The sequence below is a fragment of the Salvelinus alpinus genome, chromosome 23 (genome assembly GCF_045679555.1).
Source record: "Salvelinus alpinus chromosome 23, SLU_Salpinus.1, whole genome shotgun sequence".
Taxonomy (NCBI): domain Eukaryota; kingdom Metazoa; phylum Chordata; class Actinopteri; order Salmoniformes; family Salmonidae; genus Salvelinus; species Salvelinus alpinus.
Window position 1 is genome coordinate 26,119,454 of NC_092108.1, and position 15,124 is coordinate 26,134,577.

Sequence of the window (15,124 nt, forward strand, 5' to 3'; positions counted from 1 at the left end):
CATTGTTTGTGCTGCTGGCAGAATTCTAGTTCATATTCTAAACTGCCTGGTTTGAGTTCTACATATTTTTTAGCTGTTTAGTTCTATGTTTTAGTTTATTTCGCTTAATAGCAAATCACCATGTCGGTGGCGTTTGCACCTCATAGACAACGTGGAAAGGGTGATATAACACCCACTGGAATTCAAAAGGTAATTCATCTTTATCACGCACCCCAACAGAATGGATGCGGATAGCACCCAGCTGCTGATAGCTAACTAGCCTAGCCAGTGCCCAGGTCGAGCTATAGGCAGCTAACGTTAGCTAAGTAAAGGGAAATAGATTGGTAACAATGTTGCTAGGGTAAAGCGCGGTCAATATGAACTTCGCGGGAGTGGGTAAATCTAAAAATAACGATTTTTTTTGTCGATTCGATGGACTAACATTATATTTGTTTCTGATATGAATGGAGGCCTACTAGTATTTTGTTAGCTGGATTGTTAGCTTCTTTTGTTAGCTGGCACACAGAACAGTAACGTTAGCTGACACATGCTTTGTTACTAGGTAGAGAAAAATGCAAAGGCAGTTTGACCAGCTAGTTAGTTACAGTGTTGTCATTAACATCATATACTACTCTACTCTCAAATAAAATAATATGATTTTATGAGTAGTCTGGATTGGAACGACAGTTTGTCCTCTGGAGTTATACTGTCTATGGTTCAAAACGTTAATACAAGTAACATTGTTTCCATGTATGCATCACAATTCCCCAACCCTTTTTACATTGTATTTACTGTATTCTCTCAAATCATTTTTTACTTTAAAATGTATGCCAAACAAAAACCAATGATTTGTTAAATTAGACAAACCATACAACTATGCACATAGACGAATTTTAACAATTACACATGACTAGTTTGCTAACAGACAGCACAAACCATCATTCTGTTACCAAACTTTGTATCTGCACAGTTCTTCAAGTAAATGGGTTTTTGTGAAGTTCAGTGGAAATTAAAAGTAGTCCTTGTGCATGTTGTATGGTTTGTTTAGCATATGAACACTAAGTTTTCTTCCTGTTTTGCTCTGTCATGTTTCAGTTACTGGATGAAAACAATCAGCTGATTCAATGTATAATGGACTTCCAGAGCAAAGGAAAGACAGCAGAATGTTCACAGTAAGTTATACTTTATGTACAACATCTCCATACCTGATGAGCTTTCAGGCTCCATACTATCATGTATCTGAGTTTTTGCAGTGTATTGATGGCTCCTCTCCCTGCCCTTTTAAACGTTAACATGTGTTTTTATCTGTTTTCTGTCAACAGGTACCAGCAGATGCTCCACAGAAATTTAGTTTACCTGGCCACAATAGCAGACTCCAATCAGAACATGCAGTCTCTGCTCCCTGCTGTGAGTATGGGTCCAGGGCGGAGAAGGGCAGTGATGTTACAAGAAGGGGACAATTCATTGGTGCTGAATTGGATTCACTCTGACACATTTCATCAAGTTGTACAGACACTGTACAATTAGAAATACGGTGTTGTTCTTGGCTCCCGATAGTTCAAGGATTGTGTTCAGTGATTTTAAATCTCCAACTAAGCACAGGGCTTTTTTTTTTAAACAAATGTATTTTACCGTTATTTAACTAGGCAAGCCGGTTAAGAACAAATTCTTATTTTCAGTGACGGCCTAGCAACCAACAGTGGGTTAACTGCCTTGTTCAGGGGCAGAACGACAGATTTTTTACCTTGTCAGCTCAGGGATTCGATCTTGCAACCTTTCGGTTACTAGTCCAATGCTCTAACCACTAGGCTACCTGCTGCCCAAAACATGACTCTTTGATGAAGTGGTCTAACAATACTCCCTCCATAACTATCATGTATTCTGTTATCATAATTTATAGATCCTGACTTGAAATAAGGGCATAGAAATGCAACAACAGAGCTAAGAAGAGCCAAGCCTCTTTATATGCATTACACTGCTAGTCAGGAACTTCACCAAATTCCACCAGTACAGGAAATGAAGCCAGTATAGGGGTTTCCCATCCTATTCCCAGTATATCTAACCCTGTCAAGCTCTGACGATAGATTGTGCGGTGCATGTGAGATTGAATGTAATAATATATGCCTCATATGCCACCAATGGAAGCTTGCCCTGTCTCCCCTGCTGTTGGTCAAAGGGGTGTATAATGTTCACCTAGATGCTCTGTACTTGATTTCAGAAGTGTGACTCCCCTACTCCCCCAGAGGTAAAGCTTGAAGTGAGTATGGGTGGAGAATTGGGGGTTAATTTATGATAGGGTGTCTTGGTTCACACAATGTTCATACTGTGCATTGGAGGCTATATGATTGATATTCAAACACAGGGTCTTTTGTTGTGAAACTTCATATGTGATACCTCTGAGATAGACTGCTGGTGATAGGCTAATATTGATGGCCTTTACAATAGTACAATAGTATTGTACTGTGCCATGTAAAGGTATACTCTTGTGTTGATAGGTTCTGCTTTATTATATAGGCTTACTTGTTGCTGCAATCTGGTGCTGTGAAATAGATGATAGAATAACATGTCAAATCCAGAGATTATATAACATATTATATCCACAGAAAGGCCGGAGTCTTTAAATCCTGTACCTTCAATATAATTTGCTTTTATTTTGAACATGATCATTTCTGTTCTTACATTTAAGAACCCATGGTCATCCGTCCATCAGTCTTCCTCCCTCTCCCACCGCTTTTTCTCTCATACATGGCTGAGATATGTATCTTAACATGGCTGGTGTTGCCCTCTCTGTGTTGTCTGTCTGCAGCCTCCTACTCAGAACATGCCCATGGGCCCTGGTGGGATGAACCAGAGCGGAGCGCCGGGCCCCCAGCCCCCCCACGGACACAACATGCCCTCTGAGGGCATGGTCAGTGGCGGACCCCCAGCCCCACACATGCAGAGCCAGATGAACGGACAGATGCCTGGTAAGTGACCTCCCGTCCTCCCTCTATCCCTGTCTCACTCACTAGGGTTGCCTAGCAACACCACAGAGCTGGAAGAGGAGGGGAGGGTGCTCTGTTAAATGATGTCACCCGTCTGAGCTCTGGTTGTCTTGGACTCCACTTCACTGTGGTTGTGTTTGTTTGTGTGTGGGGAGAATAGGGCTGTTTTATACTGTTCAATCCAAATTGAAACCCCAAAAAATCTGCAATGTTGCATGGTATGGGAAAAAAATGTAGACCTAGTTATTTGGTGTACTGTTAGAATCATTATTGACAGGTTAGGAACTGAAGTGTTGGTCAGTGTTTCCAGGGGACCCTAATAAGGTGTTACATTAGATGTTTTATTACCTGGGCTGCGGTCCAAACATAAAAGACACCCTCGCCTTATGCCCTTGGGGAAAGCCCCGTCGCCATTTTGGAGGGCGGTCCAAATGATAAGCCAAGCAAGGGAAGTTTGCAACGTAAGCCCCTCAGCCCTCGTTTTTAGTCGAGTGTACAATTATGTTCACTCCGGGGCCTGAAACTCCCCATAATTGTACATCCACTAAGAAAATTCAGCAAAAACTTAGAAACAACATCAATGGAGTCAACATACAAGTGTATGTTTTTGTTTGGTTATCTTTTGGAAATTGTAGAAATAAAACATTTTCCTCCTTCAGAAGTTCCAGCTAGGCAGGCTAATATTAGTTAGCTAATTAATTTGCTAGCTATCGTACAGTTTGCGTATATTAATAGTTATATATTTAATTTAAGTAGACATACACTCATAAATGACTAGCGCATGTAAAGCACCCACAAGCTACCAGTGGCTGAAAACACAATTTATTTTTATTTATTTCACCTTTATTTAACCAGGTAGGTCAGTTGAGAACAAGTTCTCATTTACAACTGCAACCTGGCCAAGATAAAGCAAAGCAGTGCGACACAAACAACAAAGAGTTACACATGGGATAAACAAACGTAGTCAATAACACAATCATCGTGGGATGTACGAGTGACGAATTTCCGGCCAAGGGTGGTCCATTTAAAAATCATTCCTTCCTATCTCGGCCTGCAAGTGTATACTCGTCAGACGTCATGATACATCATCAGAAGTGTCCACTTAATTTGAGGGCTGAGGGGATAGGGTGTTTTAAGTGTTTGAACCGCATCCATGATGTAGAAAGCTAGCTAACACATTCATGCTTTGCCTATTCCTCTGATTTAGAATATACCATTGCACAAACAACATGCTTATCTAGGCCTACACCAGCACTGGTACCAGGCTGTATTGGCTAGCTGACTCTTAGCTTGCTAAATGTACTAACTAGCGATTAGCATTAGCAGCTAATGCAAATTCTTTTAGCCACAACTTGCTAAGAAAAGACAAGTAGTAGTTTGCAGACGGTAAGATACACAAACCAATAGTGTAATTATAGAACATTTGTGCAAAGCAGCATCGCTATCACCAACATCTTGTTGTATCTATCTAACCATGCAGAGTGAACAGCAAGAAAGTGCTTGTGACTCCATGGTTGAGCAATTGCTCTCTCGTTGAGTAACATGGGGCAGGGTTTGGTGTGGGAAGCGGTATATCCCGCCCAGCCCTAGGGGCTAGACTGTTAACATTTAGTCTACTTTGTTCTGCCGCAGGGTAGATTGACCAGTTATTACCAGTTGTCAAGGCTCTACAGCGCACATGCTTGTAAATATTAGAATAGGGAGAAAATACTTTCTCAGGAAAGCTTTAATAATGTTTTAATTAAATAATTAAATCTTTGATTTCTATACTGTATGGTCTAATATCTTCCTAAAGGTTGAATGATCTGTCGTTCTTTTTTTCTCAGGGCCTAATCACATGCCCATGCAGGGCCCTGGGCCGGGTCCCAACCAGCCCCCCAACATGCCTGGCAGCGGCTCCATGAACATGCCCCCCAGCAGCCATGGCTCTATGGGCGGCTACAACCACGCTGTGCCCTCCTCTCAGAGCATGCCTGCCCAGGGCCAGATGAACATGACCCAAGGACCCATGGGTAACTACGGCCCCCGGCCCAACATGAACATGCAGCCTAACCAAGGTACAGGAAAGAGGAAAACAAACGTGTCCTTGATAGACCTTCTCTTTGACCCATACACATCTTTTGATGATGACATCCATCCATGGATGCTTTATTGTTGAGTTTTTTTCAAATTAGTTTCTGTAATGGCATACTGTGTGTGTTTGTTGTTCCCGCCCCAGGCCCCATGATGCACCAGCAGCCTCCCTCCCAGCAGTACAACATACCCCCTGGAGGTGGCGGGCAGCACTACCAGGGCCAGCAGAACCCCATGGGCATGATGGGCCAGGGGAACCATGTGATGGGGCAGAGGCCCATGCCCCCTTACAGACCCCCACAGCAAGGTACGCTCTGCTCTACAGAGTGGGCACTGGGACAAGGCGCTTGGTTTGACTTGACACAGGGCTGAAACCTCTTCTCCTGTCCGTAACCCCCTTTCCACTTCGTCTTTTAAGTGGAACTATCTTTCACTTACACTGTCGTTGCTTGTAGACACAGGTAGCCCCATTACCATAGAAGGAATACCCAGATGTCCTGAAGGTTGTTGTCAGCCCCAGACAACTGAACTATAGTTTGGGGACCAGGAGCTCTCTATCAAATAAGCGGCCCAAATTCCAACCTCACTCCCCTTTCCACACCGAAATTCCCCCCTCCCCCCCACTCCCGCCCCAACAACACCTTGAATCAACCTGTGTGTGTTGTGTGTGTGTATGTAGGACCCCCTCAGCAGTACCCAGGGCAGGAAGACTACTATGGGGACCAGTACAGTCACGCAGGACAGGGAGCCTCAGAAGGTAGGAGAACCAACCCTCCAACCAACCGCTCGTAGAACCAACCAAACCTCTCCGTCCGTCTAACGTTCACTTAGAGAAGCTGTATTGAGGCATGTAGAAGGACAGAGGATAGCGAGTACCAAAACAACATTGTATGACAGTGACACCATCCCTCAGCTGAAGCCAGTGAATTGCTCAGCACCACTTTACACCCGAAACGAATCATCAGTGGTTTATCTTGGTTCCACCGCAGTTATCTAGAACATTTGTGGAAATAGAGAATGGAAGATGTCAGTTGGACAGTCATGGTGCTCTGTAAACCTGGCAAGAAGGAAGCTAATGTTTGGTTTGCCCGCCCACCATCCCACCGGTGATATGCGTCTTCGATAAACAAATAGCTAGTTATTCTGTTGAACCGTTTTCTTGTGGAGGTGTGGCTCCATGCGTGCCGCGATTCAATCCAGGAAGTTGATCTTAGGTGGTGCTTTTAGCAGAAGCGGAGGTCCTACTTTAGCAGAAGCCCCACACACGAGTTGACAGATGTTGCGTTGAAGACTCCTGGTGGAAAAGGAGACTAGTTGGACTGGGATTTTTCACCAGTGATTTCCCACCCCTCCATAGTGATTTTGCATCATAGCATCCCCATCATCAATTATTCTTAAATTAATAACTTTCTCTTGCATGTATCAATCACTTTTTACACCTTTCTGAGTTGTCTACATTCTACTCCCTTTCAAACTTTGACACAGTACTCTCCAGTCTCATAGCTAGGTTGTACTCTAATGGGAATTACAGGATTTAAATATTGTCTTGTAAAACTGTATATTCTCAAAAGAAAGTGAAACAAATATTCCAATGTTTACTTATCACTTTTGCAAAACCTATATTTATGAACATTGATACCCACACACACACAGAGACATTGCTTGAAGCAATATAAAATATGTACTGATATTTAACAATCTGTATATTTTTAATCCCCTGACTTTCCCCCTCATTGACTTATCACCTCAAACATGGACATGAAATAACATGTCTTCCTATCTCCTTGTGAAATAATGCTTTAGGTGGTTTACTACAGCCACCGTTCCCTGATCAAGGCTTTGATCCCTCAGAACAATACTACCAAGGAGGTATCTATGTAGCTTCACAGAAATGTACTCACAGGGGAAAAGGAAGAAGCTAAGCTAAAAACACACGACTTATGGAACTTTTGTGATGCTTCTGCTTTTACGGAGACATTTCTGAGACTTCTTTCCAAATGTGACAAAGGCTATTGTGTTTTATAACTGCAGTAGCCTAAATGCTAGCTTTTTACAATTAATAACATAACTCAAGTACACTTTCTATACCGGTATTATTTCCTCTGTTAAGCCTTCCCTGGCCAGCTGAAGCTTTCTGAGTTTGTTCTAGTCTCTGTTTTCTGGCATCATGTCCCTCACCGCTATGCACGTGACTACTTTTAATCGTTGATGATTTCTCACTCACATATTTCATTTCTCATAAATGTTGTCGTTCCAGTTTTGTTTTATTAATGGCTCATAGCAGGTGTCAGGTAAGGATGCTAAAAAAAGAGTCACTATAACAACCATGTTGCATATAAAAACAAACAAAGATAAACTTAATGTTTCAATGGGCATGCTCACAGTGTTGGTTCTTTTCTCCTGTGGTTCTTGTCTTGTCTGCCAGAGCGAGACCCAGCAGCCAACCAACAGTCCCCCTATGAAAAAGATAATGGTTTGTTAACTTTGTTTGTTAACAGCCTAAATCAGTGTTTTCAAAAAACGTTCTGATCAGGATTAGGGTCAATATCCTGTTCAATTCAATCAATTCAGGAAGTAAAATGAAATTCCAATCATGGTGTTGGTTCTTTTCTCCTGTGGGTTATGTCTGCCAGAGCGAGACCCAGCAGCCAACCAACAGTCCCCCTATGAAAAAGATCATGGTTTGTTAACTTTGTTTAACAGCCAAAATCAGTGTTTTCAAACCAATTCTGATCAGGGTTGGGGTCAATATCTTGTTCAAATCAGGAAGTAAACTGAAATTCTAATCATGCTGGAAAAATTAGGAATTGAATTTCAGTTTACCTTCCGACTTGAAATGGACCCCAAGCCTGATTCTGGCCACTCTAAGCACTGATGTCTGCTGTGTTGTCGTCAAACCTGGTTCAGGTACTGTAATATCACAGATACCGTAATGTCGCTCTGTTGCCCCCGGTAGGTAATGCCCAGTATGGCCAGCAGCAGGAGGCCTACCAGCAAGGTCCTCCCCAGCAGCAGGGCTACCCCCCACAGCAGCAGTACCCCGGACAGCAGGGATACCCTGGACCGCAACAGGGCTACGGTGGGTGGAACCTAAGCAATATCACTGAATCTGTCTTTGTCTGTCTCGGTCTTTCTCTCTCTCACTCATCTTGTTCTCCCTCACTATTTATTTTCTCTCTTGTTCTTTCTTTCTCTTTTAATTTTTCCATAGCCTATTACTTTGTACACTTTTTTTGATTTACTGAAATGGGAAATAAATAGATGTTGGTGTGTGCCATTACTCTGATGGCAGTCAGTCCACACTCATCCTGTAGGGTTCACCATTTACTTTCCTTTTCATTATCTTGAAACATCAGTCCAAAATTCCAAATGGCACTCACCCAGAGCCTCACATATGTTTACTGAACCACACCACTGTTTTGCTAATTGAAATGGTGCACTTTCAATGTTTCAGCAGCGCAATCAAGGCTACACATACTGGCACATTGATCAGAAGCGGTAGCTGGCAGACATTGGCGCTGTGTTAGGTGTCCCTCTCGTACTATGGTGGGTCACTGTACAGGCCTAGTTACTGTGTGATAGAAAGTATCTGGTCTCTGAAAGCTAGAGATGGCGAGAGAGTGAAAGGAATAGGACACGCTTATGGGTAATAACCCTCGGCATTGTGGGTGTGGGAACCACAGCCCCCCTCTTTCGTTTTAAAAATCCTGTCAGCTCTCCTTTCTCTCTGAACCAGAGGCCTTTCTCTCATGTCAGTAATGAGCTGGTGGAGAGAGGCAGAGGCTATGAGTTGGGCTCCATCTGGCTCACATGCGCTCATGCTTGTTCGCTCTCGCAGGCGGGCCACACAAGGTTAAGCTTTGCGGTAGCGGCGTCTGCATTACGAGCACCTAATGACGTTTGACTTGGCCCAGTCAGTCAGTCATCGTATCACTGATCAGCTGTTAAAATGCCTGATATGGCGCTACGCGGCGGTAAGGTAGCTGCAGTGCAGTGGTAGTATACAGAGGCGGTCTGATGGAGTGATTTTTAATGAGGCTTCGTTTATCTAATGAGGGCCCACTGAATCTCCTTGATGTCTCCTTTCATTAGAAAACTTAACACCCAGCTCCAGCAAGTCAGACTCTCATTACACAGCAGAGTAGGCCAGTGATAATGTGGAGCCAAACTTCAGCAAATGGGCCAGGGCCCAACTAATACTACTACTACCCACCAGTCTCTTTCTGCCATGCCTCTGGCTGGCTGTCTGGTTGTCAGTGGATATGTCTATTGGGGAGATAAAGGTTAATTGACACTCAATGGTTCAAGAACAAGACGTGGCATAATAGGCATCAAACAAAACAAAGTCAGTGAATCAAGCGCGCTGTTATACTCCCAGGTTGACTGTGTGCTTTTTGTTATTGAACAGACCAGTCTTCTTAACTGGTCCTATATGGTGTGAGAACTGTAGCATCATGTTTCAGTCAGCATCCATAACCTTTTTCTCTGCTCTGTCCCCCCTCCCCAGGTCCGTCCCAGGGAGCCCCAGGCCAGTACCCCCAGGGTTACCCCCAGGGTCAGGGGCAGCAGTACGGGGCCTACCGGGGCCCCCAGCCCGGCCCCCCTCAGGCCCAGCAGCAACGCCCATACCCAGGCTACGATCAGGTGAGTATGAGCCCATGAGTAGGCAGGCCTAACCTCTATCTGTATGTGACTCTTATTGTGTCCTTTTATATGTTGGCTAGAGATGGATAGAAGTTAAAAATGTAACGTGAAGTTTATCCAGGGTTCAGGGAGTGTCCATAAGCAAGAGACCTGGGTGGAGTGAGTGTCTTGTGCATGCTGACATTGTATGGGGAGTTTAAGACGAGTTGAATAATATTGGATAATACAGCAAGTCAGACCAGAGCAGTGCAATGCGAGGGCAATGTAGTGTCTCCTCCCTAAACGTAACTGACTTTTGAGATTGTTGAAGGGGAGGGGAGAGCTACGTGTTGCCCTGTATTTTCTGTGGTCCTTTGCGGGGGCCACAGCAACACTTTGATTCTTTATCTTTGAATATTCAGGGACACATGAGGAAATAAAGACCCAGGGATTTGAACCCCTGACTAGTTCTGTAAGAAGCAAAGGTAATGGTAAAATCTGGACGTGTGACCGTTCGCCTAGCCTTGATTTGCATTTGTCATGTTTCTTCTCCTGTCTTCTATTTAAACATCTGATTTCCACCTTTACCTCTTTTTGTAACCAGGGGTCGAATTCTATTCTTGAGGTCTTGAAGCATATTCTGTAGGGGAACTTAAAAATAAAATGTTGATGGTTTGGAATTGACTAAATCAATCAAAAGTATAACTCCTCATGCCTTGGGTTATTATTCATCCCTTTTCATGCAATATACTGCATTTAAATGTTTTTATGCGTAATTTAATTATGCACTGTGTAGAATAGTATATGATCAAAGTAAGTCAAATTTAAGCAAAATAAATCAATGTGTAACTAAACTTTTATTCCTAAAGAGCAGCCACTTTCGACCCCTGTTTAGAAATGCTCCTGCAAAATACAAAACGTGGGCCTCTTATCATGTGAAATGTGCAAGTCGGAGAGAAGCATTTTGCCTACTGCTACAGTATAACTGACATGAAGTTACTTCCCTCCTGTTGAGCTTTTCTGTGGCCATGCTGCCACCTGCTGGTTAAATATAGCCAATGCAGCCACACAGGAATAGTCTGCATCTGTATCTGTAACGAAAGGTTGATAACTAGCTGCTACAGATGTGCTTGTTTGCATTCTGTTTAAATATGTAAATATTACCATTTCCCTAGTAAATGCCTGTTTGTTCAGATGTTCGGATGAAAAGTAATTAAGATGTCCATTTACAGTACTCCCTTCCTCCCTCCACAGGGTCAATATGGAAATTACCAGCAATGAGAGATGGTCATGGCAGTCACTCAGTCAGTCACCAAGAGCCCTGCTCTGACCTCTAACCTCTGACCTCTGTACAACTGTTATCTGGACTTTTATAACGGCTGCAGCTCACAGAGACGCCCACACACACACATACACACACTTTGCCCTCTGTATCCCCTATGTCTGGGCCTTATGTAATGAGATGATTGTGTTCACTTCCATTTCTCCCGTTCTGGTCTGAGTTAAGTCTCAAAGCAGCAATGCCTTAAAACCAAACAGAGCTGCCTTATCCAGAGCACTGCAGATTGCGAAAAGGGCAAGAAATTACACGTAAAATTCATTTTGTCTATATCACAGAGGACAGAAGTATACAGAACTGAACTTCACACTCTTGTATGGCAATGTTTCTCCATCTAATAGTCCCCTTTTCATAAGAAGCAATAATGCCAATGGGAAGTGGAGGGGTGGGACGAGGATGGAGTGAGGAGATTTTACACCAGAAACAAAATTCTGTAAGGCTATGTTATATGTCAAGGTCAACATATGTGATGATGATGTAAACATGTATTTTATGATTTTTAGATGGAGCTAATTTTGTATAAGAATTTGGAGTACTGTTGAATATTGTTTCTTTTTTCCTCCTGAAGTGTTATGTCTCTTGATGTAAGTTGTGATTAACATTGTTTTCATCTGCTATTTTGCTTGTTCTTCTGTTATTTGTACCCCCTGATTTCCCTTTGCTTCTTCAATGACTTGTACATTGAATATGTGCTTGGGGTGAACAAATCGAATGCTTTGGTTTTATGAATGGATTGTACATAGAAAGCCCTCAAACAAACTGAGAACACCTATCTGTGTTGGAGCATCAGTGGTGAAACATTATTTCTTTGGGCAACAGAACATGACCTGTGAGTGGGGCTGTATTCTGACTTTGAGATCTACAGTATGTGTGTAACTAGGGTTGCAAAGCTACCGGTATTTTACCAAAGTTACTGGAATATTGGGTAATTTTAGTAATTAACAGAATCTATTGTAACTTTGGTAATCTATACTTGAATAACTTTTAAAAACTATTCGTATATAGTGTTCATTTATTATATCTGTGACCATATTGTCCATGAGTTTTATATTAGATAGTAGGGCGGCAGGTAGCGCGTTGGGCTAGTAACCGAAAGGTTGCGGGTTTGAATACCTGAGCCGACAAGGTGGAAAATCTGCCGACTTGCCCTTGAGCAAGGCACTTAACCCTAATTTGCTCCAGGAACGCCATGGCTGACCATGTCAAACACCACATTTCTCTGGACTTATCTGGTGAATGTGACATTTTTTTATTTTACCATATTTTTCGAGAGAAAATAACCTAATTAATGGCAAAAAGCATCTAATCAACAATTACATTATTTTTTTCACTAATCTAATGATTTACTTTTTTCACAACTGCCACCAGTTTGATGCCCAAACATTAATAAAACATATTGACATAAAATAAATAAATGTTCGTATAAAGGAAATTTCATGCTGAAACCCTCATATTAAACACCAATGAATGGTATTCATTTAGTTTATTTATATTTAGGATTGTTGAACAGCTTTGTCGTATTTTTTTTAACTCTCCGGTATCGGTGTCCCTAAACCGGGACGGTTGTTGCTAACGTATGCTAATGTGTCTAGAATGACGTAAGGACATAGACATGTCTTATATGGGCAGAAAGATTAACAAGAATTTAAGCTAACTGCAGTCCAATTTACAGTAGCTATTACAATGAAAAAATACCATGCTATTATTTGGAGAGTGCACAACAACAAAACACTTATCATGGCAACTGGTTTGATACATTCACCTCTGAAGGTAAATAATGTACTTACATTTAGTAATCTTGCTCTGATTTGGCATCCTGAGTGTCCCAGAGATAAAATGTAGCATAGTTTTGTTTTATAAAATACATTTTTATATTCAAATGTAGGAACTGGGTTCTGTCTCCGGCCCCGCCCGGCCATCTAGATGTGTGAAGGTTAGTGTTTTTTTTTCTGTAGGGAAGCTAATTATTAATCATGTATGACATTCCTGAATGTGTGTAAACTTTCATTTTTTATTACCATAGCATTTTTGTATGTTCTCTATAGTTATGTACTTGAAAATGTATCAATTGACCAATTCGGGCACATTTGGGCAAACTCCTGGCAGACTTGATACAAAATATAGTGTACTAATATAATGCTTCACTGGATCAGTCTGAAACTTTGCGCACACACTGCTGCTAACTGGTGGCAAAAATCTAAATTACACCTAAACTCCTATCTGATTGTATGGCCTTTCTCTTGCATTTCAAAGACAATGGAACAATTATTATTTTCTGAAAATGCATTTTTTTTGTGTGTTATCTTTTACCAGATCTAATGTGTTATTCTTCTACATTAATTTCACATTTCCACAAACTTCAAAGTGTTTCCTTTCAACTGGTATCAATAATATGCATATCCTTGCTTCAGGTCCTGAGCTACAGGCTGTTAGATTTGGGTATGTCATTTTAGGTGGACATTTAAAATGGGCCGATCCTCATCTGATTAAAATATTTCAGATATTTTACATGTTGTTACCCACACAGAGGGCCAGAGATTATTAGACACTTGTCATAATCTGAATTACACAAATGGGCCACTAGATGTTTTCTGACAGATGTGTAAAAAAAAAAAAAAAATATCCTTGGAAGATAAAAACAATTCTGGTAGTTTACAGGTCAACTTTGAATGTTTCAAGTAATACACCCTCCCTTTGCAAACCTAAACAAAGCACAAAGCATTCATAAAGTGTCTCAGATTAGGACAGCTGAATTGGGATCAGTTTTGCCTTTTAGATAATATGTAAAAAAAAAAAAAAAAAAATAGATAGATAGGGGAGACCTGATCCTAGATTAGCACTCCTAGCCTGAGACGGTTTATTAATAGGGCCCCTGAATGCTTCCAGTACCCCCTGCTTCTCCTAAAAGTTGAATTTAGAAGCATGTATCTTATGGCCTTGGCGCTTCAGTGTGCTCTGTTATTGGTAGCTGGATAAGAGGTGAATTCAGTTGGGGGATATTCCCAACATATGTCTAATGTGCATCGGACACAGCTCTCAAGAGAATAGTGTCTGCTCGATACATTACGTTTTTATCTGCAACTTTCTCAACATTTTGCCCGTGCTGAATATTCCCATAAAGGGTCTGAGGGAGTGCATTGACCACAGACTGCCCGGTCAGACTGTCGTACATTCAGTATGTTCAGCCCCACATAAGCTTGTTTCAGACAGAATGAGTCTTCTTTACAATGTTGGAAGACATTTCTCCCCTGAATAAACTTTTACGTTTTTGTCATTTAAGAAAATGTAATGTTGTATGTTAACCACCAACAAAATAATATGAGTTATGGAGTAATACGTAAGTAACCACCAACAGAATAATATGAGTTATGTGGAGTATAACATAAGTGTTACGTTATACTCTAAACGGAGTGTCTTGCTGTAATGATTTGAGATACATTTCCTATGATGTCATGCAACATTTCACTCTTAGACAGACTGTGGTTGTGTTATTTTATGAAACCTTGGGGTTGATATACATTTGTACAATATGCATACATCATGCACATATTATAGAGAAGATAGAAGTATGGTGATTGGTTTCCAGTCAGCCTCAAAGATACTAACCTTGGTATGCTTTAGTACATACCTTGTAATTAATGTTTTGTTTTTCATTTACCCTGTAGCCAACATGATGTTACCGTAAGTGTCATTGTGATGTGAAACTGTACAGTATGTGACTGAAAAACTGCAACAATAAATTGCTTGAATTTTTTTAATATACTTTTGTTGGATTTTTATGCAATGGTCTTTCTTCAAATGTCTCTGTTCTTCAAATGCAACGACATAGACAATGTTGTCTAAGTTTACTTAGATTTTCTTGTTTTGAATATCTGTTCATGTATTTACTGTACACTATTAGCTCAGTAAGTTCCCACCACACCCTGCATTCCAGATGTATCAGGAGAGGTCCCGGATACATTTGCACCAAAAATTACCTTCCCGCTCAGCTCCCCCTCCAGAGGGACTACCTGTCATGCACAGTAGGGGGGAGAGCTACAGATGGTGCACCAGATGTGTGTCCGGAACACATGACCAGACTGGACATGGTGTTAGAGGGCCACTGCCTGACCCTGCCCTGGTGCTG

At 41.7% G+C, this 15,124-nt stretch overlaps 1 protein-coding gene across 15 annotated transcripts; it reads left to right on the forward strand.

The window, feature by feature from the left end:
* LOC139550669 (protein SSXT-like) lies at positions 1-14,760 on the forward strand. Of its 15 annotated transcripts, XM_071361706.1 has the most exons (15): positions 1-189; positions 1,075-1,151; positions 1,302-1,386; positions 2,198-2,236; positions 2,786-2,945; positions 4,790-5,020; positions 5,182-5,343; positions 5,716-5,793; positions 6,840-6,905; positions 7,462-7,509; positions 7,670-7,717; positions 7,993-8,115; positions 9,544-9,680; positions 10,082-10,144; positions 10,914-14,760. In XM_071361706.1, the coding sequence occupies exons 1-14, from the start codon at positions 121-123 to the stop codon at positions 10,097-10,099; spliced, it is 1,341 nt and encodes a 446-aa protein (XP_071217807.1). In that variant the 5' UTR covers positions 1-120; the 3' UTR covers positions 10,100-10,144; positions 10,914-14,760. The 15 variants fall into 15 exon arrangements, with proteins under 15 accessions (XP_071217807.1, XP_071217805.1, XP_071217806.1 ...); XM_071361704.1 differs by lacking the exon at positions 10,082-10,144; XM_071361705.1 differs by lacking the exon at positions 10,082-10,144 and having other exon boundaries at positions 2,201-2,236.
* The last annotated feature ends 364 nt before the right edge of the window (positions 14,761-15,124 follow it).